Below are 25,641 nucleotides of genomic sequence, written 5' to 3' on the forward strand. Positions count from 1 at the left end.
TTATAATACACGTCAAATTTTTATTATAACGAAATCAGATTTAACCTTGTTTTTAAGTCTTACCTACATTTCATCCCTTTAGGTGGAGTAGGAACTCTCTTAAAAATTGAAATTCATTCAAAAGGTTATCCAGATTTGTTCACGGTTTGAAATGTCATCACTATCACCATAACCAGTTGCATATGCACGTTTTGAAGAATATCTCAGTTAATATCAAGTTAAATGTGATCTACATAAGTTTCAAATGATGGATCACACATCCAAGCATGCCATTCACTTTTAAGGTGTAGGCGTGAGGTGAAATTTGGCCCTCCTTCAAATTTGACTTTCGAGCAGCGTTTTAAAATTTTTCGGGGTACATATATTTTAAATGGAACAACTTGTATATTGAGTTACACTCAATAAGTAACTAACATAATTGGTATGGTCCAATGTAATTAGCATTATTCAAAACGTACTTTATTCACGTCACTCGCTTTTGCAAAAGTTTCCAATTGTTATGTAGGCTATCATGAAATCTGCCCTGACTAGCCTTATAAATTGCCTACAAACATATCCGGGGCTTCATGCGTTTAATGCGGTAATTGCATCTGTAGGTAATTATTCTAAACAGGTATTGTAAAACAAAATAAATGACTCGCTTTAAAAATTATCAAGTTTTGTTTTGCCACTTACCCGTACGAAATGAGATTTCAAGGACAGGAAAGTTCACATGCAAAAGTACTTAATATAAAAATTAATTTTTTCCATTCAGAAAATTGTATAGCGACATCTGGCAAATGCGGTAACTTTTCATAAGTCACCCATTTAACCATTCCAAATTAAGCAGCTACTTACATCTCGCAGGTCAGCTAATAACAGTATCAGTACCTACATCCGAAGCTGGTGATTTAGCGATACATACCTGAGAAAATTATGGCGTTGGTGTTATTAGGCAGAAATTAAAAAGTGCATATTTTTGTTGGCTGTAGAATCAAAGCTATAACAGTATCTAATTTAAAACCCAGTACTGTATTGTTGAAAATTTTGACAGTAACAGAATAGGCCATTTTTTTAGTAGGCACTTCTCCTCTTTAGCTGCCATTATTACATTATAATTACAAAACATTGCTATTGGAGGAATATGTGTTTAATTTATCTTTTTCCTTGCAGGGAAGTACTGGCAAAGGTGCACCATACTATATGGGTTCGACAACCAGCTTACCAAGAACTGGGCCGCTACTGAGGCCGTATTCGCCCGCTGTGGGAACGTTACCACCGGACCGTTTGAAAACATTACCCGCAGGTAGTCGTATATTAGTCGTTTTGTTTTCCTAAAATACCTACGTTTCGGACGAGACCAATAACTAAAAGCAAAATATTAGTCACCATCGCAATTAAATTGTTGAAACGTGGTAGATCAGTAAATATCTTCATGTTCAAAGGTGCGCCCCCAAAACCACAACGAGCATATTCAAGCGGGACGTCTCGTTCCAGCGATGGTTCCTCTAGACCACCAGATCGATTCGCCCCTTTCCAAAGGCCTACCAATCCTCTTTTTAATTTACCAGGTGGGTGCACCACCGTACGAATTTGACAAGTTTTGAGTAGGATGTTATTTTTTTTTAATTTTTCCAACTCATAATACCTTTCCAAAAAATTGCAACTAAAAGCTATATGAAACTGTGCTTAAGTGCCTAATAGCACTTTTCGATACATTCTGGAGAGCTTCTCCTGAACGGATAATGGAATTCTACTTACCTTTTTGTTTCTTGGCTTAGAGCTTTTGTATGCATGTCGTTTTTTAAATTACTATCGCGTCCCATATAATGCCAGCAATGACAGGAAGTACTGATTATATTGCTTCTTGAACACGATTACTTTATAAATTTGCTGCCAATGTTTCAATTTTAGGTTTAGGTACGTGCTTCATCTGCAGTAAGGTGCGAATCGAAATCTTTATTTGGGCGTCCTTAGCTTTTATGAGCGTTTAAATGCTGATTATTTTCTAATGCATAGTTAATAAATCGGCGCTGCTATAATTTTACAATAAATAATAGACAAGGGACCCGTAAGCGAAACTGTAGGGCATAATCAAGGAAATCTGGTAAGAATATTAAAAAAAAGTCACGAAACAAAGGTTGAAAATTTATAATTTGGGCGTAAATACGACAATACTTTTAGTAAATCCATTTCGCCTCAAACACTGTGTAAGACAACATTTTCTGTGCCTGCAGGCAAAAGTAAAGGACTGAAGGTTCACTTTACCGTATTTCAATTAGAAATTTCGCGTTTTTATTTATTGAATCTCTTACTCATGCCAAACACCTTTTAGAAATGAGATTTACAGGGTTTAGAATTGAAATAGATCTATATTTTCTCTATTCAACTTTTAATTACAATTCAAAAGGTTAAAATACAAAGAGAGTCGCACCATTCTCAGGAATTGATTACATACAGGGTGTTTTCTGGGAGCTTTCTGGGAAAGTGAAATAGGTTACCGAATCAATGTAAAATAATTTCAAAATGGTAGCTCTTCCGGAAATACTGGAAGTAGCTGGTAACTTCGTTATTTTAAATGGCAACCCCCACTTTTGTATTCTGCGTGAAATTTCAATTCTTTTAATACCCACATGTCGATATGTACAATGTATGGTTTTTAAGGTATTTTGACTTTAAAAAAATGTCGGATGCAGACGGTACCTTGAAAATTGATTACTTGAAAACGATTGTAGTTATGGCAACTCATTTTTACCAGTGCATAGAGAAAAAATTAGGTTTTCTTTTTGTGTACTAAGTTGCTCACGACCTTAACTATGGAGATACAAATTTAATAAATTTCAAAGACTAAGTGCTCAGTTTTTTTTAATGAAATGACCATTTTCTTACTATTGCATTTGATAGAGAATCAAAATTGGCATATTTTGATATCATGTTCCTATAGCCATATTTAACAGTTTCTGCCTTATTCCCATTTCATTGATTTGATACCATTTTTTTCGGATCTTCTTTTTAGTAGTCGGACATGACTTTATGACAATCGAATTTTAAACAAATCAAGGAAAGATTCCTTTAATATCATTGATTCTAATCTACATAATTAATTAATAATAAAAAGGCGACAACGTGATCAGCTAATTGGAAATCACAAGCTTATACAAAAATTAGATCAAATTACTTGAAAACCCCCTCATTTTCAACACATGCTCAAAATGAGAGCCTTTGTGTTGCAAACATCAATTCTTTTTAATGGTGAATAATTTTTTAAAAAGAAATTTAAACCATCCGTGTTGGTTTTTAGATAAAAACATCAACCTTATATTTCCAAAGACGGGCCCGGTTGATTTTTTCGTTTTTGAGTAGCTTTTGATCTGCAAAAACAAACGTCATTCGTTCTGGGAGATCAACAGTGAAAAAGAATCCAGATCCGTATTAAAATAATAAAGTTGATGTTAGTATGTAAAAAAAGAAAGCTCTCGTCAGAATTTCGTAACGGTTTGATACGAGACCCCAATAAAATTGACTGCATCAAAAGAATTTCTATACCTACCAACATGAGGGAGCTACAACAATTTCTGGGGGCTATCAATTTTTATGGTAAATACTTCCATAAAAAATTTAAATGCCTACTCGACGTTCTACTCAAGAGAAACACCACATGGTGGTGGATTTCGGATCAACAATTGGCATTCGATAAACTGAAGAAAATATTACAGAGTACAAAATACAGTTTCTGTACGTCTGTATGTTTTGGCGACTATCCCGACGAAATGGATGATGAGATTGTGGGAAATTATCCCGAAATGGTCGTTTAAAAAAGTTCTTTCTTGCATTAAGAGCTATTAAATGAGACATTAACGAACTCTCTATGACTTTCATGCACTTTAAAGTAAGTAAAGCAAAGTTGCTGTTGCTGTTTACCATGGTATTGGCAGTGGTATCACAACAGCAATTAATTTCGCTCGTTGTCTCTAATGAAAAAAATGTCTGCACAAACCGTAATAATAACGCAGCTCGCTTGAAAATCGCCCTTTTTTGCTTCAGTAGACACCTAAATGTCAATTTTTAACATTACTAATTACTTTGATTTAGATGGTTATATGTCATCTCCAGAACGTGGTTCGAGGGGATACGAAGATCCGTACTACAGTCAGTACACAACCCGATCTGGTTCTATTACCCCAGTAATAGACGAAGAAGTAAGGTAGGTCTCTTCCGCTTCCGGTCTTGTACAAGTTGTAACACACGTGAATTGCAGTGACACAGAACTTTTAGATGAGCAGTACTCGCTATATGGCGTTAAACTACCATCCGGCGGTCCCAGAGGTGTTAGATCGCAATTTCCTGGACCCGCCGCCGCACCTTATGATACTACAAGGTAAATTTTAAGCGATCGTTGAAATAGTAATGTCTCAATATTCTAATTAAAGAGCGAATTATAATAGGTTGCGAGTCGAACATATGGAAAGACAGCTAGCAAATTTAACTGGTCTTGTACAAAAAGCTTTAACGCAAACACCACCGTCGCGCGATTTTCTAGCACCGCCCGGTAGAGATTCATATCGTTCAGGTAAGGTTGTAACTATTTATTAATTAAGAGCAATTTATGTTTTGCACTTGTATTTCTGATAGAACTAGTAATGCATCTTGTATGTTTTGCTAGTTTGTTAAGTGTTAGGCGGTTGGGGATATTTAAGGTTTTTTGACATATTTCGTAGAATCATATAATTTCCTTGATAGTGGTTGAACGTCATGGGGGGTGGGGTTACTTATATATAACTATTACAGTAGCGATGCAGTAGGCACTTATTGTACAATCAATCATTTTGGGCATGATCGAACTGGATACTTGATGTGACGAAACGTCATGCTTCATGAGTCCATATTAAACGATCGACGGGTTATTGGTAGTTGGAAGTATTGTTCGTTCAATACCATACATTCTTTCGAGGGTGGCTTAAAAACCCTCTCCTCCTTTAGAAACGGTGTGTTAAAACAAAAGAGTATATTCTCTTTGGTTAAAGATAAAGTGCCAGGTGTTTCGCACGAACAATATTCTGAACCAACGATGTGTCGAATAAAGAAAATGTATCTGTCAAATATTGTCAATTCGACGTATCTCAGTCTCTGACCCAATGAAATTTGGTATTTGGATGTCTTTCAGCATGAAAATAACCAACACTTCCCAACGGTTGCCAACATTAATAGTATAATAACAATAAACAATGATTTACCTACCTACATTTACATATAGCATGTTCTCTAAGACCACATGATTATAAAACTATTGGAAATCCATACTCACCAATATCTTTTCTGGGCAAAACTCTCGACTTTTAATAATCTATCTTATTCATATAGGTATACGGTGCTGTTAACTTGTTTTAATGTTCATGTGAAAATAAATAAATAGCCAAACACATATCATGGGCGAAAGAGGTCATGGTTTTATTAGGAGATTAAGTAACATGACACAATTTAAGCAATTTCCAGCTAAAACTTCCCTAGAATACCTAATATTGGAATTATTGACTTATGCCAGAGTGTTGAATAAAGTTACAAGCGTGTGCGGTAAATTCGCCCCGGAAAACTCATCCCGGTAAATCATGAAATCCCCCCGTATTATTAGTCCCCGAAAAATTGGTTTGGTTTTGGAAATTTTGCGGTCACAATTAATGTCAAATATATCTGGGACGAGTTTTCTTATTAAAAAATGTCCCGAGAGCAAATTTTCGTAAGGGGATGTATACGTGTGAATTACCGGATATTAGGGGGGGGGGGGTAAATATACAGGTTGTAAATACTCTGGGGCAACCTTCCAGGGTGAGTATACCGGGTGGGGTTTTCCCAGACTTACCAGAGTGAGTAAAAATAGGTGAAATATGTTCTTTCTTTCCCATCCTGATACTCATACTGGAAAATATCTGAGATAAAACAGGAATAAACAGTGAAATTTGTTTTTCCTGATCCTGAACAATTTTGTTATGATACCTATATAACAGTAAAGATGGAACTAAAGCTGAGGTTTTATGGTACATGGATTTTTATTGAGATTGCCATCTTGAATTTTTGTAAAAAGCGACATTGGTCATGTGATACGTCATTGGGAAGCTTATTTTTGCCTCTTTCTTACTACCTTAATCATGTAAATCATGAAATAACTGAGATATTACGGAAAAACTGGAAATGTCAAATTTCGTTTTCATTTTCGGTCGGAAAAGGCGGTAAAAAGTCAAATAGAAAACAGTGGAAATACAGGTAGGTAACGCATATATGATGTGACCCCGCAATTGAAGCGTTTCTGCAACCTATGATGTAGGTACGAATTACGATCTGTTTTACCATCCGCACGTTAGCATGGGAGGAAGTGCCCCCTTCCCCACACTTTCTTTACGGAAATATACGTTTTGGAGCACAAGGAATCCGAATCAAACAAAATCTCGATTATGTCGGCCCGTCTGTCTGTCTGATGTACTCTCATTTCCGGCTAAACGGTTGAACCGATTGGAACAAAATTTGATACACATTTTCTTAGACATAAATGGGCAGAATCGCCCATCCGCAGATGTGCGGGTGGTATATGTGATTACCACAGCAATTTTTGTTTTGTTTTGTATTTCAATCAAAATCACTTGCAGTTGTCAACACTAGCTCATTCTAGAATTGAACTAATAGAAAAAGCTAGATCAAACAGCGATGCCATACGTAAGTCATACAAGGGCCGTTGACCCGAAGGTGTGTTATTTTGATGTTGAAGACATTCAGATCGGTTTTGTTGATACATTTTTCAACCCAGCACCAATTTCCAAGTTGGGTACTTAAAATGCACATGCTGTAAATTACGATACATATTATAGACAACACCACACTTGTTTATGCTATTTGTTTGTGGATAAATATATATTTCACAAGTGCTTGAATGGAACTAACGAAGACTAGTTGCTTCTAAATAGTGTTTGTTTGCTAACATCACCATTTCTCCTGCAGGCGATGAGTTCGATAAGAACTCCAGTTCAAGTTCAGCTTCTTTACCAGGTTTGTAAATTCACTTGCTTATGTTACGCTTAATTAAAACACGATTTCTTTGTTTATTTCTCGCATATTTGTTCAATCGCTGTGGGCACATATCATATCTTCTTTTATTAAAACTAGGTACACCATTTGAAAAAAAATGTTTTCTACAATATAATATAAACCACCAGTTCGTAATTTTTTTTTCTTCAAAAAATCGTCACAAAATAACTGATTTTGTTTGATTTTGTGGTATTTTATCATGCTATGTTCAATAAATTACTTACCACGTATATACAGTGTGGTCCAAATTCATATATCAGAATATAGCGAATATCTTCTGAAGTGGTAACTAAACACTGTGAATTTTTAAGAGATTAGTGCAAATGGACCACACTGTAGGTAGTATTTGCTATGATGCATTAAAACGCCTTATAGGACGTCTCAATTACTTCCCGTTACTTAGACGGAAAAAATAGAATGCAAATTGGATACTGCATTGCCTTAAATTTTGAAATTCTGACACGAAATTGTCCCCACTATTTTTTTCTTTAGCTACTTAATGTTTGCGTTAGTCTTAATAAAAATTAACCACACAATATTTGTCTATGTTGGCAGATGACTCTTACCACCGGTCAGACAGCATTAAAACACCCAAATTGGGTAAAAGTAGCTGTCGTAAGTCTATTTATCGTATATAAGCATGTTTCTATTTGTGAATTTACTATTACTCTGGTATTTCAGTATTCACTTCAAGATTTAACGTGCACGTTTATACATTTTGAAATTGAAAGATTTTTTAAAATAAATTCCATTTTGCCATTTCATTTCCTACATTATTACATTATACTACATTTACAAATAATTTTGTAATGGACACGTAATCGTCGATTTTTTTTTAGATAAATCGGTTTCCTTTGAGAAATCAGTTTCATTCAGTGATGAACCTCCGGATATGAATTCGCCCAAGCAACATAGTCCGCAGCATGCAGGTAAACAAAAGAAAGTCTTCATGCATGTATAGCACTACCATTTTTTCGAGCAGAGATTTATTTGCTTCCGTTAATTTAGTGAGTTTGAAGTAGATTAGAATTTCTATTATATTTTCCTTTCATTTTGTTATTCTAGACTTTTTATGTAGTACGTATAAGTACAGTAGAATAGGTCTTTTATCATTATCTCTTCTGTTTAAACAATAAAATCGCGATGACGATTGCAGTTTTATTTTTTGAAATTCGCATGCACATTTTACACACAATATACCTACATTTCGAAGGGATCTGGGATTTTTTATGCATGAAGGTGTAATTTAAACTAACTGGTGGTTTTGTGGTGTGGTGCTTCTTGTAGCGGATACTAAACCTCCAAAACCTGCAATCAAATCCTCTACACTTCCGAGGACTTCATCACAGGGTAAGTTGGCACCATATACTATTTATTAAATTTTCTATCTCCAATTGAAGTCAATAAAAGAGAACCGTGCTATTTTAAGTGACCACCTCCTAAAAAGCGTTATTCTCAGTTGAAGTGGATTCATTTGAATTGATTCGTAATAGTTCGAAATTTCAAACGTCTTCCAAAAATAATTGCAAACATAAAATGACAACATGTGTAATTAATAATTGTTTAATAAACTGTACGCCAAAGTAGTAAAATCAAATGTGTTTTCTTACTTTGTGAACCAAATTGTAGCCTGAGAAGTCAGTTTTCTATTGGAACACAATTGCATAATTTCTCTCAATAAATGGCAACTACCTATGTATACTAAAATTGGTGATTCTCCTTTACATAAATTAATTAGCTTTTGTATTCCCAGAAAAAGATCGCCTAAAACCCGCCCCACCTCCGAAACCCGCGTCTCTATCGCCTGGTCAGTACGATGGCCGTCACATATACAGAGATTTGCAGCTAACGCCGGAGATGTACAATCAGTTGCGTGGATTGCAAAAGAAAGCGAAAGATCTGAGGGCAGAAGTGCGAAATCTGCGTAGAATGTCCCAGGCGCAAGCCCATTCCGTCAAGGAAACGATACGGGACACGTTCATAAAAATACGCGCCACACTGATGGCCGGCGGTGAGCAAGTGTGGCAAGCGGGTAAGTTGAGAGGTTCGTCTTCGAGTCTACAGTTTTAATTTCGCAGGAATGGACCAGGAGAGGATACGTTTAAGTAGGGACGAAGACTTGTATAAGCAGGAAATGATCAGGCTCGAGAAAGATTTAACAGATCTGGAGGCGTCTGTGGAGGAACTTAGAGGTAATGTGATTAATCGGAAAACTAGAGTTAATATGTCAGATGTGGAGAATATGGCCTTAGTGCTTAGTAAAAGCTCGAAAACTGTAGCGGATTTAAAATTGCGGTTCGTATATGCACCACTTGTATACCATGGCATACTATTCAAATGTTTAGGTTTCCTGGTCTGCAAGATAGTATGAAAGCGTTTTTAAGCTCGGAAATGGACAAAGTGGTGAGAGAAGAAAAATTTTTAAAGGAAGAACCTGAAAGATTAGAAAGTGCGTTGAGGAGGTGTAAAAAATTGACTGGCACCCTTGTTACATTAAAAAGGTCGCGATACACATTAAACAATTTGTTATTTAACATTTATGTTGTAGGTTGGCAAGTGTCCAAGAGCAGCGTTTACCATGTTCCACAAGTGCCCCAGATGGACGAATATCGCCAAGTATCACAGAAACTCCACCGACAACTCCAAATTCCGCGCAGCATAGTAAAGTATGTATGAAATTCTTTCTTGTACTTTCTGTGTATTAACCTGCATGATTAATGTGATTGTGAATCAATTTATACATATAAATTAACTTTGTAGCGGATTTGGTATTTGGTGTGTATAAATTGATTCCAGGTCTAGCGTTTTATTTCAGAACAATGCACTCATGTTTTGGGCAAAAAGGTGATCTTTCATCTGAAAAGATGCAATATACGCATTTCCAATGTTACCTTAGCTATTAATGCCCCTTCCCTTCTTCTTTCAAGTTATGCTGCATTTGTAAAAACTTTTATCTTTTACCTTAGTGAGTTTTATTGTATAGGTACCTACTGTTTTAGTATGAAGGTTGACTTGAACAGGCGCTTGGCCTACTGATACACACAGCATTGGACCTTTGCACACTTCAGGTACATCATACACGCACAATGCTATTTCATCTTCATTATTTTGGAAAACATATATAAGTGATGCACAACCATTTTAGATTATATTACTTGCTAAATGTCCTATGTCTACTACCACAGTCCAATGAAGCTATGCTAAATGTATCTACCATGAATACATTCCACAACATTAATCTGTTGGAACACATTTTCACGTTATTTGCACGAATTAGTTTCGTAATTGACTAGTCAATACCTGTTACCCAAGCTTACAATTTTACATGAATGATTACATGCTTGATTACCTATAGTATTTTTATCTGTAATTTTGATCGTTTAGGCCATTTGGCAGTTGCCTTTTTCCTAATTTCGTTATTTTCATCGCGCAAAAGATTGTATTGTTTTCACATTACCTACTTATATGATCAAAGACTCTGCTATGAGTTACAGAGGTATATCAGGGTGATATGATATCTTCTGTTTCTTCTTAGAATATCAATCATGTACTACGTCCACAAAATGTCAGTATTAACTGCTGCTTCAAAGCCAAAATTATAATTTCTAGAAAATTGATTAATGTACAGACGGTATCTTAAGCCAACTGGTATTCGATAATTAAGAATCGTATTCTTATTTCTCTGAAAATTACCTACATATACAATTCATCATTATTCACATACTTTTAGTATGATTCTTGTAATTTCTGAATATATAATTTCCTTTAACTTCTCCCCAAACTTTGTATTTTTAGGAAGTATAACAAACGAAGTTTTACTTTAGTTGATTGATGTTCACATATTGCCCACCTTATGCGTTCTAAAACTACGCTACACAAGTTTCTCATTCGGTATAAGTAGGTAACTGTAGGATGCTTTTTATAAAAGTTTATGTTTATAATAAATTTAGAGCAAAATTGCAATATTGAAGTTTTACACAGTTACGAACAGAATTCGTTTAAGTGAAATGTCTTAAAAGAATATGAAATTTTAAATAAAAATATTCAACTCATACTAACAGTCATTAATAAAGGAACAGGGCTATTGTAACGTAAATTTAATTTGGTGGTTTTATTTATTACAACTAATTATTAACAGTCCGAAAGAGTAATTATTATTTATCACTTACAATTTACAACATAACACAAGCGCATCGAAGTTGGAACTGCCTCGAAACACATTTCGGTGTGCTTTGCTTATATAACAAACAACATTCTTTCTAGAATATTCTCGAGTGCTTAAGGACGGTTCAGAATGTTCTCGAACAAACACGTTATATTTCTCATAAATATTACGTCACATCCGCCTTTGTCCTTTACCGCCGATGACGAATCTGGCATGGCGCCTCGACGTCTATAGAGAATGTTGGATTGTTCGCTACACTGCCCCCCTCTTAAAAGTCTCGCAACACGGACGACGGTGGTAGCGGAGACACAGTCCGGGCAACTCTGGTTCTGTAACGCGAACTTGATAGCGGTACTTGCACTAAGACCTCTTCGTACATCTTCCGTCTTAAAGAAAGAAACAATCTACCCTCTTACGAATATGTTGAGGGATTCATCTGATGGGATTAAAGCAACAAAACAATATTTTCATCCCGGTGCCCTGAAATACCACCTCCAGTATATTGCGCACGATGCGTCGGTCTAACTTATAAAGACCACGTCCGATTAATTATTTGCGTCCCTTTAAAAGGCGTACTTCTTTGTAGCAGTAATTGTTTTGGATTTTTTCCTTGTATTTCACGACCTCTTTGGATACGTGCTGCCGCCCCCCAGGGGGTCTCGACTCACCGGTTGAGAACCATTGGTGTAGGTACATCACAATTATAAAGCATCTACATACGCAAGTCAACGTTCATATATTACAAAACATCGTGAAAGCTGCTGATAAAATTTTTTACAAATACCTACCTATTTTTCTCCATAATTTTGCCTTATATATCTGATAGTATAAGCTGTTTTTAATTTCAACTTACATTTTGCACATATTTATATAATTTGAAATGTTATTAATATTATTCATGTTTGTGCTTCTAACATTCCTTCTTTGCCAACACCTAGTCTACAAATTTCTAGCTTCAAGTCCCCTAATGACACCTTCTTAGCAGCACATAGGTAATACAAATTTGACTAAATTTGATTTTTGAAATTCCAATTCAACAGAAAGTTTTTGAAATATGCCATTTGAGAATTTGGTTTTGCATTGTGTGTTGCCCACCGGTTGTCCTTAGAGGCCTTAAGAAATCTTGTTGCCATTTGTTTGATGTAGTAGACAGAACAGCAGACCATTTAATTATACTCTCACTCAACAATTAAAATGTTAAATGATCTGTATAATAGAGCCGTAGGATAGTAACATATCTCACAATTTCACCACACATAATATTATACCTATGTATAAAGCTTACGTAGCATAAATGTTTACACATCCATAACCCGCAATTGCAAATCATATCATTTTTTCATTATATATACACACGGATTGGCAAACCACAGAGCATCTGAAACAGTGTTTTTGTTATTTCATGTAGTACGGCTGGAAGTGGAGTTCTAACTTCAAGGAAGCTATAACCACTCACGAGTAAACTAATTATCCGTTTATAAGTGCTTGCATATTTTTTTATTGAATCGTACGTGATATGATCATGAACTGTTTCATAAATTTTGGCTGAAACATGACGTAATCTATGGGTCCTTTTCATTAGTAGCTAATGCAATTGCTCAAATTACACCTCTGCTCTGTTAGTGGACCTATAAATTATGGAGAATATTGGATGATTGCTTTTATGAATTGACTTTGACCTTTTCCTTATAGTAAGGTGTCATTGGAAATGTCTAAAATCACTACCCTCACTTTGCAAAGTTGCAGCAAATTTATCACACTCAAAACCTGCATAAGAATAACGCAATATTATGTAGTTTATATTTTTAAATACACACACTATGCTTAGTAAAGAGTTGAAATCATAACATTTTTTATTTTGTAGATAGTTTTGCTTCATTACATTTTTCAATTACTTTGTTCGTTTTACAAGTGCATTCCATTGTATTTTGGTTTCGAGTCTGCACTCGTCGTGGCCAAGTGCAAAATTGGAAAAAAGTATAGATTTGCGCCTAAATAGGATGTACTTGTCTTTTTTGTATATTTAGCTTATGTAGTTTGTACGTATATATAGCTTTCCGCTTATTTTGAAATACAATTTAAAAGTAGTTGATACATTTTTCGGTTGGCAAACTCTGACCTTACTATAAGGGAAACAGATTTTATGATTTGCATGCGTTCCTAAATCCGTTGACAAAATTTACTTTTGTTCACGCTTTTGTTATTGCTTCCGCTATTAGTCTATTGCATGCGTTGTATGATCTTTGCTTGTCGCTTGTGATTTTGCATATTGTGTTAAATGTATAAGGTCATTTTTAATGGTATCAGTTAGGAATGTACAGCAATTATTAACTTTTATTTTTTCTTTTTATTTTTTAATGTAGTCGTTGTTTCAGTTGGATACACCCCAAAATCAATAGTTGTGGTGACTTTTTTTGCACATTAGGTATTCTTTGTTGAATTAGAAGGTAAACTGAACATTTTTATCCATTTAAATATGCCTTGTTCCTTATACTTTTTCATCGTCCGACCGATTTTTCCACCTCTAGATACCACCCTATATTTCATATTCATGAATTCCCAGAAAGCATGACCTATTTTCATCTTTATTTCTTATGATATTGGTAATAATAACGAGAAATGGGTAGTCATTTTTTAATGCAAGTAAAGTTGGTGTAGTAGAAGCAAAAAATGTATTAGTTGAAAAATAGAGAAATGATTCACCATTACTTACTGATCAATTTTCATACAGATTTCGAGATGTGATCCACATATTTACCTTAGCTTAAATGTTTATAATCAATCAGTCAGTCAGTTGTCCATAATTAATTTTTAATTCTGAGGAAACTTCAATCTTTAATCATCCACAAGATATATAGGCCCACTAAAAAAATTACAAGAAAGTAACGTAAGACTTGTTATTAGTATAAATTAAAGCGTCAGGATTAAATTACAAAGTTGAACCAATTTAAGCTCTAAAATCATATTTACTAAGATAGAGAATGGGAAGTACTGTAGGTACCTAGTCAATATTGTTATTTGGCTGAGTCACTTTGTCTATTATAAATAAAATACTTAGCAGTTATGCCACCATATCATTTTCTCTAATGGAGTTTTCTAGTTAAGCATGTAGATTTATTTGTTGCTTACCTTTTGCTTTTTGTGTAATATAATTTACTATAGCTCTTATACCTCACATACATGAGCCTATTTATTTCTAGGCGGCTTTATACACAATTTGCTACTGCGATTTGCTGCTTTACGCATTCCAGCAGTTAATAATTCGTAAAAATGTTGTAGGGCTCATCTGTGCTACCTGTAGGTAGAGAGTGTTGTATGGAGGTTTTATAAGTTATCTTTGTCCTACCAAGTGAAGTAGGTAATAATTGCCATAGTGCGCTATTTTACTGCCTACAATTCGTAAATTTTGCATTCCTTCCATTAAACATTTTGTATAGGAGACGGTCAAATGCAATATGATGTCAAAAGTATTTTACAATTTGCTAGGTAAATCAAGATGAATTTGAGACAAAATGAATTTACATATTGACCAATGCCAAAAGCTTTGTTGTCAGTACCTGGAATATTAAAATTAAATAAATGTTATGTTCTATGATCGACTGATTTTGTTTTCTCTAAGTTGAGCATAATAAAAAGTATCGAGCGGATAAGAAAAATCTGTAAAAAAAACTGAGTCAAATATGAATTAATCACTGTAGGTAGCATGAATGTGTCCAATCTTTGTAGTATAAACGAGTGAATCTATCATTAAAGCTTGCAATAAGCTGTTAATTATGCATCATACAACAGGAATAAGAATATTTCACAGAAAATGTTGAGACCAAATGATTACAATATCTCGAAACTGTATCCAGACCAGATAGAAATTTGCTACTATTGAACAAGCTATTAAATTGCAATAATAATTTAGTTCAGGAATGCTATAGAAACGAGCATATTTAACTTTTTACAAAGCCATATTAACTTTCATCTTCTATTATAATAAGAAATCTGCAAAGTTGATTAACTGGTTTTTTTCTATTACATAGCCCCCTACCGGCGCACGCGTGGGGCAGATCGGCTTCGGGGGAGACAATTCCAACGCCACCGACAGTAACCAACGTCCGGAGAACGCACTCGACGCTTTGTTAGATGAATTGCAAACATTTTCAAAACCACACTCAGCCACCGTTAATACTCAAATGCCTCAAGCTTCTTATTCAGATTCAACTCCTTCTGATCCGCCTGCCATACCAATTAAAGGTATTCCACCTTCACATAGCGCTCATTTTAGTCATCCCCACATATCGGAGGTTGGTAGAAAGGGTAGTATGGATTCGGCAGTCATATTACCTACGCAAAACCTTACCGTGACTACAGCAACTGGCAGTTTAAGAAGGCTTCATTCGTATCCCAGTGGGTCTGACACAGACAATAGTCCTCCCATTCAGCCATTGAAGTCGCAACTAGATGGGAAATCTTTTAATAAACCTCCAATTCCTGAACGTAATGCGGATCTATTTCAGCATATTTCGGGAAAACGCGTTCCACCCCCACCCCCTCCCAGAACCAGTTCCAAATCTCCTTTGGCATCGCCCACGTCACCTAGTCTACCCCCCAGATCACCCGCAACCGGTTTACAACATATCCAAAATGTACAAAGCGTGGCCGAAAAGCCTCAGTCTCAGTTTGAAGCGGCCACACAGAACTTGGGCTTAAGCACTTTACGTCGTAATGTTCCTAATAGATCTAGTATAAAAGACAACAAAGCTCAAACACTCCCAAGAAATATAGGCTCAAATCTACAGGTTCACACGCAACCACCAGTAACGGGCAGCGAATTACAAAACGTTAGCAGCAGCAGTTGCGAAAGTGTCAACTCTCAGGACGGAACAAAAAAAGGATCGAGAAAGGAAGAATTAGAGCAAAGGCATCAAGAACTGCTGAAGAAACAGCGAGCGCTTCAAGAGCAGTACGCTAGACTACAACAATTGCAGAGAGGAAACAACACCCTTGCTGTAGTACCACCCGCCCCAGATCAATTGCTTAAAAAAACCGGCAGCGAATCCAACTTGCTACAAAAAATGGGACTTCAGTTGGCGACTACTCAAATGACAGGTTCACTCACACATTTGCCTAGTACGACTAGCATCGGCAACAATAGTACCAGTACATCCACAACACAATCTCTTAGCTCTACTACCGCTGATAATACTACCGAAAACAACATTAATTCATCAACCAATAAAGTATACGAAACAGATATACTGTGACTAACCATCAATAATAGAACCCAAACCGTCTGTTGATTAGTTGCTAAATAAAAATAGTTTAATGCCTATCGATTACTTATGTTTGATTTGCTTGTTCCAGAATTAACTCTATGGTCCTAGTTGGTGACGATTCTGCATGTGTAGTGAGCATGGGAATACCTATTCGATGACTGTTAAATAATATATACAGTTAAAATCAATAAACTATTACAACTGTTATATTTGTATAAATCTTAACTAAAGTAGAAAGTAATATAAATACGAGGGACCCAACCATATATATCATCTGTTCATCTCTCAAAACAAGCAAGTATCGTATTTGTAAATAGCGCAAAAGTAGAAAAGAATACGCTGTAGCGGATAGTAGCTTATCAAGCTCACGGCATGCACATTTGCCATCAGCTAGAAGTTGTATTGGTTTTTAGAGTTTAGAAAATAGCCAGAGAGGATTTGGGGTTGTCTCTACCAGATTTTAAACTCTCTCTAGCTAGATTTCTACACTTATTTAACACATCTGATGATCATTGCAATTTGATTTATTCCTCACCGAGTTATCAATAGGCATTTCTCTATTTTCATTTAGTACCATTATTATTCATATCATAAAAGTATGATATAGATGTTACATGTACTGATCGTGTTCAAAAGTTGTCCAAAAGTTGTTGACCAGAAAAAAACAAATTTTGTACTTCGGTTGAACGATTTTCCATAACAGATGCTGGAATAGGTGTAACATAGGAGTAAGAAATTTGAACTGTTGCAGCTTGTTCTAATATAGCAAAGTTTGCCAAAATGCTCAGTAGTTTGAATTTTGCGAGAGTAGATTTAGTTATCTAACAGTTAAGTTCCTTGTTAAATTTTTTTAAAGAAAGTATTTATTTTTGGCAATTGCAATATTTGTTTATTCACTTTGGCACATTTCCTTAGCTTTTGTATTTTTTAATGTAAATAAATGCGTCTAATTATAATGATGTTTTTGCACGAGTCCACATTAAGATGTTATAACACCACTATTTGTCATTTATATACCTACATTGTTTCTGAACGTGACTGTATATACTTATACAAATGATTTCTAAAATATCAATCGTAAAACAACATTGGATCTAATGTACCTATGTACTAAAACCTTTCATTTGTATAAAATAAAACAGAACTTACGAATGTTGCTCAAAGTGTGTTTTTAAATAAGTTACATCTGAATGAATTTAGCACTACCAAATTAAAGATTTCGTTTTTATATTTACATACCTAATGTAACATTACCGAAGACGTGATGTAGTATATCAATTACCTACAAAACCCAAAAATTATCAATATAAGATACAGGGTGGATGCAGCACATAATATACAATAGCACTTAAGTCGGATCATTTTAATTTTCTAAAGCACTTCATTTCATCGTTGCCCTGTATGAGATGACTGTAGAAGAACATGGTTGTGCTAATGCTTTTTTACAGAGTGTTTGTAAACTTTATTAAAGTGTACATTCAGTTATATCCATTTTGCTAGAGTGGTGGCTGCTAACGACTTAGGTGCCAATGTAAAATTTATAATTGTAATTAAATATTAAATACAACATTTAAAAGATAATTAAGTAATTCTGTTTATTTTAATTAGGGATTCACGTTCACTACTTGACTTGATTTCCAAGCCACTTGCCTTGATTGACACAACTTAGAATGAGGCCAGGTGAAAATTGGCAGTCAAGTCAAGCCACGTGTATATCAAGCTGATTGAAATGTCAGCAGTTGTTAAAGCTGTCTAAGAAACAGGAATAAGTGGTGCACTACAAAAATTACAACCCCTGTATTGGAGAACTAATTTCAAAAGTATTTTTATACTATATAATATAGTAGTAGAACCTACAGGACTACAGGTATATGAACCCATCAGTGAGTTTTGTATGTATTATTCTAAAAAAAATTTATCACAAAGGTAAACATGTTATTTTTAATTATAGTTTAGCAAGCGCCACAAATTAATTCCAAGTTAAATTTCCGGTCTTAGGGCCCTTTTTTTAAATTACCAATACCTTTACATTATTAGAAAGTCAGTTTTCATGGAAAACAGACTTATATTGTATATGTTTATCAGAGTCTCCTGAAGGTCGCGATCCAGCCCAAGACCTGTTTGAAGTCAAAGAGAGAGTAAGACTTTCCAGAAGCGGCCACATAAGGCTGGACATCTTTTCCGTTGGGTCCGAAAATGCAGTTCCACTTTATTTGATTTCTGAGTGAAGATGCAGAAAGGTCAAATATCCCTGTGAAAGGTGAATAACCCCGGGGTTTATTAAAATTTTTTGAAATACTTAGCAGTTTTTTAGGGGTAACGTCGAGAGCTGTTAGGGTACCATATTTTGAAATAGAAAAGAGAAAACAAATTCTCCTGGCTTTATTGTTCAGCTCTAGATACTCTAGCTAGATATTAATATTACGAACCAAGTGAGGCCGCCGTTCTCTTAAACAATGGCGTCTAGTTCGAGGAGAGCGTCCATTTTGATGCACTCTGGAAGTGACAGCTACTTTTATTTCAGTTTTGCGGATGTCATCTGCCGGCGCCCGGCCAAATGCGTCGCACGCCACTTGGGAGCGTCGCTGAGCGATTTAGCATGTTGTGCCCGCGACATAGAAGCACTGCAAAGACGCGCCATAGAATCCCTTACCTTGCTACTCCCTCGCGTCACTCTGCAGCGCTTCAAAAACGCGTCGTGCGAAGGGGCTCTTATGGTTTTTTAAATTATGTTTACTACATTATTTGCGTAAAAATTTACGTAAAAATGTCCATGCAACATTCCTCTGGAGAAAAAACGATTTTCTACAAAAACTGCTCTAGCGTTTACAAATCAATTTTTTTGAAACTTTTTATTTGCTTTTTAATAAACTTTCAATATATAACATACTCAAAGCAGCTCGCGTCAGATGGTGCGCGCCCTTTTGTCCCCCGCCCAATCGTTCCCGCGCCTAAATGGTACGTACCATCTTCTCTTCGCGCCCGTTTGCCGTGCCGCCCTATTGTCCTGCGCTAGAGTGAACGTCTCCCGATGCTCCTTGCGCCCTAATGTCCTAGACCGAAAAATCATGTACTGTCTTCAATTTCAAACAAAAATCGTCGGAATCGTTAAGGATACCTAGACTATATACTTTTTGTTGGTTATTCCAAGCACGACTTCTTAATTGCACGCACATTTTCCTTTGGAACAAGTTTCTCCAAGAACTCTCTTGGGGTTGGAACCCATATCCTTTCAAAGGCAAATGTACCTGATGGTGCGAATTTACTTGGTAGCAAATTTTTGAAGGCCAATTTTGAGTTGAAATTTCCTGGACCGAATTATAGTGGTCTACTTGTATGCTTATATACAGTGTGTAAATTTTAAAAAAGTATATGCACCACTAGCACCCCATAAATCACAACAAACATTGTTAAATATGATAGTAGCAAACTTTTGAAGGCCAATTTTGAGTTGAAATTTACCTGGACCGAATTAGTGGTCTACTTGTATGCTTATAGGTAGCAAACTTTTGAAGGCCAATTTTGAGTTGAAATTTTCTGGACCGAATTAGTGGTCTACTTGTATGCTTATACAGTGTGTAAATTTGAAAAAAGTATATGCACCACTAGCACCCCATAAATCGCCACAAACATTTTTAAATGGCAACTTCCATATTGTATGTCATACTGATATAATAGTATACAACGAGAATTTAATCTATACTGCTTGTTAACGCCAAGTCGTCAACTTTTTGGATATTTTCCACAATTACACCCTATAATTAAAAGCACTTTGTGTTTTTGGGGAATTTCCAATTTTTAAAGAGGGTTTAAAAGGTGAGAGAGCTGTGGTCTGTTGAAGTACCGTTTTTGTCATTTCTCCGTGAAACGGTTCTGGGCATTTCTTAATGCTGGCCACTTTTTAAATTGACACACTGTAGATTGTCTTACGAGTAGGTATTTTTTTGTTTTCTACAGGTTTTTGTTGGCAATGCTGCTTGTTATGTTTGCGTTTCGTTTGTTTATTGTTTTTGTGTTGGTTAAGTGTTAAGTTAACCTAAGATATGGCATTGTTTTTCTAAATTCCCTTTGATGTTATTTATCCATATATTATTAAAATCAAAAGTGAGCACTTGCATTTCCAAAAAATCATATACAAATTTAATAACGGTAAGCTAATTCGGCATTTCTTTGTTTTCTTATCTTTCTTTATCTCTTCAGATGACCCATTGTAAACGTTTAGCTGCCTTTGACTTTGACAGTACAATTTGCAGTGAAAATTCAGATATTGTTGTAAGAAACCTTCTGTCATCGGACGTGGTTGCCAAATATGAAACTTGCCACAAGTACGACACAAGCGGATGGACGCAGTACATGCAAGGAATTTTCGAATTGCTGTATAGCAACAATCTAGACGAAGCTTTGATTACGAAGACAATTCACGAGATTCCACCTATCGACGGAATGGTTGAGCTAATACAAAAATTGGACAAACTCGATTACGATATTATAATAATTAGTGATGCGAATTCATTTTTTATAAACACATGGTTGCGGAAGTACAATTTATTAAATTGTGTCAAGGAAGTTTTCACAAATCCTGCAGAATTCCGCAATGGTCTGCTAACAATAAAAATGTATCATGTCCAAGACACATGTCGATTGAGTACCATAAACCTCTGTAAAGGCCAGATTCTAGATGATTTTATCAAGAGTCGGAGATTGGCAGGAGTTGTTTATGAAAATGTTATGTTTGTAGGTGACGGTTCGAATGATGTATGTCCCATGTTACATTTAAATATTGGAGACCTCGCCTTCTGCAGACAAGGCTTTCATTGTGCTCGTATAGTGAGTAATATAATGAAAGGGCAACCTTATAAAAATCAAATATACGACATGAAGGCCTCTGTATTTAAATGGAATAATGGGTTTGATATTTTAAAAATCGCTACTGATTCCTGAATATAGTCTTTTGTTTTGGATCTGCTTTATTTGGGCTGTGATTTGTAAATTTTTTTGTTTTTTTTTGTAAATTTACCCTTTCAGCATGTCTAAATTCATGTGCAAAACTGTCAAGACGTTACAGCTACCGTTGGTAGATCATATGAAAAAAAAATTAATCTGTAGTGTGTATTAATTATCATCAAGGCACCAAGAAGCTATGGAAACTACAATTATTCTATTTGCTTTAATAGAATGTACTGTATATGCAATATTTCGGCTACACTGTTGAGCATTACATGTTAATCGTTAGGACCTTCCTACAATAGCTTCTAGGAAAAGCTTTAGTTTCAAAAAGTAGAAGGGTCTTCAAATTACTATAGTATATGCGAGAGTATATGTAAATTAAACATTTTTAATAATAATTCTGATTTTATTACATTGTCATAAACTGCTTACGGACGTGTTTCACTTTCTGTAAACTTCTCATCTAAAGTGACATAGTGAGATAGTCAAAGGTCCAAAGATAGATACTTATGGAAATAGTTCATTGCGTCGTTGAATGAGAGTTAATGGTTAGGCAACCAAGCGCGCTCTATTACAAATAGTTTGATTGATAATCGTACTGTCACTCAAAGGTCTGTAGTGGAATAATGTGATAAATATTACATGTTGGTAAGGGCAAAATTGCAATTAAATTAAAAGTAAGTATGGACCATTTATGAGAGTTCATGAACAGTCGCAGAAGAAAGGGATTTTGGGTGAAACTGCTGTGCTAATCATTTGCAGCTAACTGGCTACGCCATCTTGATCTTTGTACAGTGATTATTTTTATAGTATCACATTGTACCGACCAATATTTGTGTATTTCATCGCTTTGTGTTCTTTCTTGTTTCTTCCTATGGTATTTACTCACTAGATTATCACAAAAAAAAACAATAAGTAAGAATAGTAGAAACAAAAATATTTAATGCTTCTATTGTAATTGTACACTATTGAGGGTATTTACAACCCATAGGTATAGGGTCAGTTCACTTTTTTGTTAAATCTAACCGGAAGGAATTGCTTTGGCGAAGGTAAAAGTTAATGGCACTGACTAAGTTAAAATACAATGTGACCAGTCACCGTCAGGTACATATCCAGTGCAACAGGGCGTAGCAAAATTTAAACACGTCGCACTAAAAATGAATAAGTATTAAAAATTGAGTAACAGCGCATCAACTTACGCTGGATGAATCATGGTAGTACACACTTTGTGAGTACATGTGCAAACGCATCTCGGTGCCGCTGATTCGATCTCCAAAAGTGTGGCAAAAGCCACTGCCAAAAGTACCCAGAACGTTTTCATAGTTAGTAGCAAACTTTCAAAGAAACTAAACTATGCGTTTCGTCTGAAAACTAGCATTTAAACGTGTAAATTTATTTTTACAGTCGTATCATTATACAAACTAAGGCAACACAAACTCTTATTATTTACCGTATTACATAGATACCCTTTCAAAAATAGATTAATAAATATAAGGGGAAGGCGCTGTACCAGAAACCATTTTTTTAACTCTTAATTACCTAACAATAACAAAAATGACTAGGTCACTCACCTCTACGAATTTACTTGTAAAGGTCCATTGTTACTTCGGTTTTACGAATAGTGCATATATAGGGAATTAAAACGGTCGATTATTTTTTTAAACCATTACGTTTGTATGCATAGATTTACAAAATATACTACATGTATCAATATTTTTTTAATGATCAAACAGAGCAAATATCATCGAACTAGCACATGAAAAATAAATATAGTTTTCTATAAAAGGTGAATGTTTCATCAATTTGTTCGTCGGTTTACGTTGCGTCAAGGCCCTTATGGAGTAGATGTAGAATCTCCATAATTTATGTAATATTACACTTGCTTGCCGTTATATGTAAAAAGTTGTTGATTATTTATCTTTGTTTACAGAGAATAGTAGGTTATCTGTAGAGATATTTGTTGTATAAAGTGTGATTTAGCAGTTATTTTGCCAATTATATGCCCTCTCTAACGCTGTGTGGCTTCTCAAGGGAACTATTTTGAAGGCGACAATATGCCAGAATCCAGACTCACAAGACCAAATAATGCGAAGAGAATGAGGAAATTGAGTTAATTATCTCAAAAAAATACACCTATGGAGAGAAACAAAAAGAAAAACTCGGGTGCAGTTATTTACACATGTATGCAGAAGAGGACACTTAAAACGTTAGTTATTATTTAAAATAAAACAATGTACAATGATAAAACTTTACTTTTTACAAACCCTGTACAATTATTTGTATTCTGTAGTATATTAACCGTTTTTGTTTGAGGTTAGTTTTTGTGTTAATTTGAATTTGTTTGTCTTCAGAATTATTTGCCCTTTTAAACGACCCTTATCATTCATGTTAATATGTCAGGTAAGGTTTGTTGCCGAGTTCAGCAAATTTAACCATTTGTCATAGATCATTTTTTGGAGAACGTAGACGAGATTCATAATCACGTAGCAGTTTTGGAACACAATCTAAATGCTATTCAAGACTACAAGGAGCAATTCATCGATGCTGTTAATGACAAAATAGGTTGGTTACACGTTTACTCATCTCCCGTTTATACCTTAAGTTTCAGGACTAACTTCTTCGGATTTGGAGAACGGGCGTACAGCTGCCGTCAATGTGAAAGAAAGCAGTAAAATTGATAACGAATGTCAAGAACTGGACGAGGAGATATGTGGCCTTCTCAACCAAATTCAGGTGAAAGAAGAGAACATCCGTAATTTAACGCAACAATTACAACACAAAAAGGAAGCTTTGGAGAAATTGAAATTAGGTAAATACATAGCGAAAATTTTACTAATGCAGCTAGTAATTCTGTATTTTAGAGGAAGAGGCTGCGCATATTAATAATCAAACTAAATTGAAAGGTTTTCAGAAGGCTTTGCATCACTTTACCCAAAACTTTCAGTATACTATCAGTTTGGAGGATGTGGAAGATCCAAATCGATATCACCTTATAATGACCTTTATTATCGATAAAGTGGTGTCTCCGTATCCAATAAAGTTTATTTTTGAGAATAAAACTGACATACTGATAGGTACAGTCAATGGCCTATTTAAATGACTTACTTTTTGTTCATTTTTAGACTTTGATGGTAGAGCTTTGCTGACAGATGATGAGCATAGAACTTTATCTGATCTGTACCACAAAAGAAAAAATACTTTAGCTTTGTTATGCCGATTGCGAAATATCACAAAGAAAAGAATGCTCCAGGCTAAAAGTGGAGCCTTAGGGAATGAAGGATCTGTGTAACAATAATATATATTAAGAAAAATTATTTCATGTTTGTGTTATATTGCTAAGAACAAACTCTGTACATTTGCTGTATATTCTCTATTTTCCCTTATTAGAAATATAGTACGAATGTTTGGATCATTATTACCCCTATTAGTTGGTCCAGTGGCGTACGCAGAAATTTATTCTGGGTTCGTGGCACATACAGTCACCCAGTGCGTACTAGAAGAGGGGGGGGGGGAGAAATAGAAATTGGGTTGCAGAGGCGAAAAAGATTAGATTAGAACGGTATTTTATTTCTTACTGCTGACAGGTCCCTTTATTGCTTTTGCTTTAATTAGTCAACGAAAACTTTGAATAATAGGTATATTTATGGGCAAAAAACCAATTTCGACAAAAAATTCAAAGGGCTGGAACTTTTGATCTAGTAGCCCGATCTTGGAACTGTTTGAAATTATGGATTCTACCGGCCACATTCTATAAGAAAATATTTTTTTCCGGTCGATCTGACACAATTTTTTTACGGGGCAAAAAAAAGGCAGTATTTACTTTCCTTTTTTTCCAAAAATCGACTGCACCAAAATTTCTCGGGAAAAAACTTTTTCATTTGGGTGCGTAGAATCCAAAACGATTCGTACTTTTTCGATTAGACGTCTCAATCAAAAGTTATGGGCAAAAAAATTCCTGTTTTTAAAATTTAACATTCTTATTTTCGTCATTTCGTGAAAGGCAGGACGCAGGTACCTCACCTCAGTAGCAGTACTAAGTACCTGATACCTATTTGTTATTTTGGGCATCAATGTAGCGAATTGCCGATCGATGCCGAATAGTCAAATCGTTGACTGCCAACACTGATCACTCACTGAATAGTGAATACTACAGAATATTTAGATTTTAGTGACTTTAGACTTTAACCAAAACCAAAATTGCTCTCTATATTT

General features: G+C 35.2%; 3 protein-coding genes and 1 long non-coding RNA gene across 16 annotated transcripts; 3 read left to right on the plus strand and 1 right to left on the minus strand.

Moving 5' to 3' along the window:
* The first annotated feature begins 1,156 nt into the window (after positions 1–1,156).
* On the plus strand, positions 1,157–18,063 carry LOC116170366 (coiled-coil domain-containing protein CG32809-like). Of its 13 annotated transcripts, none has more exons than XM_031486704.1 (14): positions 1,157–1,288; positions 1,425–1,550; positions 4,072–4,183; positions 4,238–4,357; positions 4,410–4,549; positions 6,967–7,014; positions 7,609–7,668; positions 7,893–7,982; positions 8,341–8,403; positions 8,807–9,085; positions 9,132–9,348; positions 9,399–9,554; positions 9,602–9,719; positions 15,247–18,063. In XM_031486704.1, exons 1-14 carry the CDS (start codon positions 1,183–1,185, stop codon positions 16,468–16,470), a joined length of 2,859 nt encoding a protein of 952 aa, XP_031342564.1. In that variant the 5' UTR covers positions 1,157–1,182; the 3' UTR covers positions 16,471–18,063. The 13 variants fall into 13 exon arrangements, with proteins under 13 accessions (XP_031342564.1, XP_031342566.1, XP_031342565.1 ...); XM_031486706.1 differs by having other exon boundaries at positions 4,425–4,549; XM_031486705.1 differs by having other exon boundaries at positions 1,157–1,285.
* Positions 18,064–20,470: 2,407 nt separating this feature from the next.
* On the plus strand, positions 20,471–21,827 carry LOC116171849 (pyridoxal phosphate phosphatase PHOSPHO2-like). Its single transcript, XM_031488865.1, has 2 exons — positions 20,471–20,631; positions 20,683–21,827. The coding sequence occupies exons 1-2, from the start codon at positions 20,554–20,556 to the stop codon at positions 21,421–21,423; spliced, it is 819 nt and encodes a 272-aa protein (XP_031344725.1). The 5' UTR covers positions 20,471–20,553; the 3' UTR covers positions 21,424–21,827.
* A 518-nt stretch (positions 21,828–22,345) lies between these two features.
* On the minus strand, positions 22,346–22,805 carry LOC116171851. The gene is made up of 2 exons (XR_004145537.1): positions 22,629–22,805; positions 22,346–22,580 (listed from the first exon to the last, which is right to left on the minus strand). It is a non-coding gene; the product is annotated as an uncharacterized LOC116171851 (long non-coding RNA).
* Positions 22,806–22,813: 8 nt separating this feature from the next.
* LOC116171850 lies at positions 22,814–24,830 on the plus strand. The gene is made up of 6 exons (XM_031488866.1): positions 22,814–23,635; positions 23,781–23,829; positions 23,875–23,991; positions 24,038–24,238; positions 24,291–24,503; positions 24,552–24,830. Exons 2-6 carry the CDS (start codon positions 23,823–23,825, stop codon positions 24,716–24,718), a joined length of 705 nt encoding a protein of 234 aa, XP_031344726.1. The 5' UTR covers positions 22,814–23,635; positions 23,781–23,822; the 3' UTR covers positions 24,719–24,830.
* The last annotated feature ends 811 nt before the right edge of the window (positions 24,831–25,641 follow it).

This window comes from Photinus pyralis, unplaced genomic scaffold (assembly GCF_008802855.1).
Source record: "Photinus pyralis isolate 1611_PpyrPB1 unplaced genomic scaffold, Ppyr1.3 Ppyr1.4_LG5, whole genome shotgun sequence".
NCBI lineage: Eukaryota > Metazoa > Arthropoda > Insecta > Coleoptera > Lampyridae > Photinus > Photinus pyralis.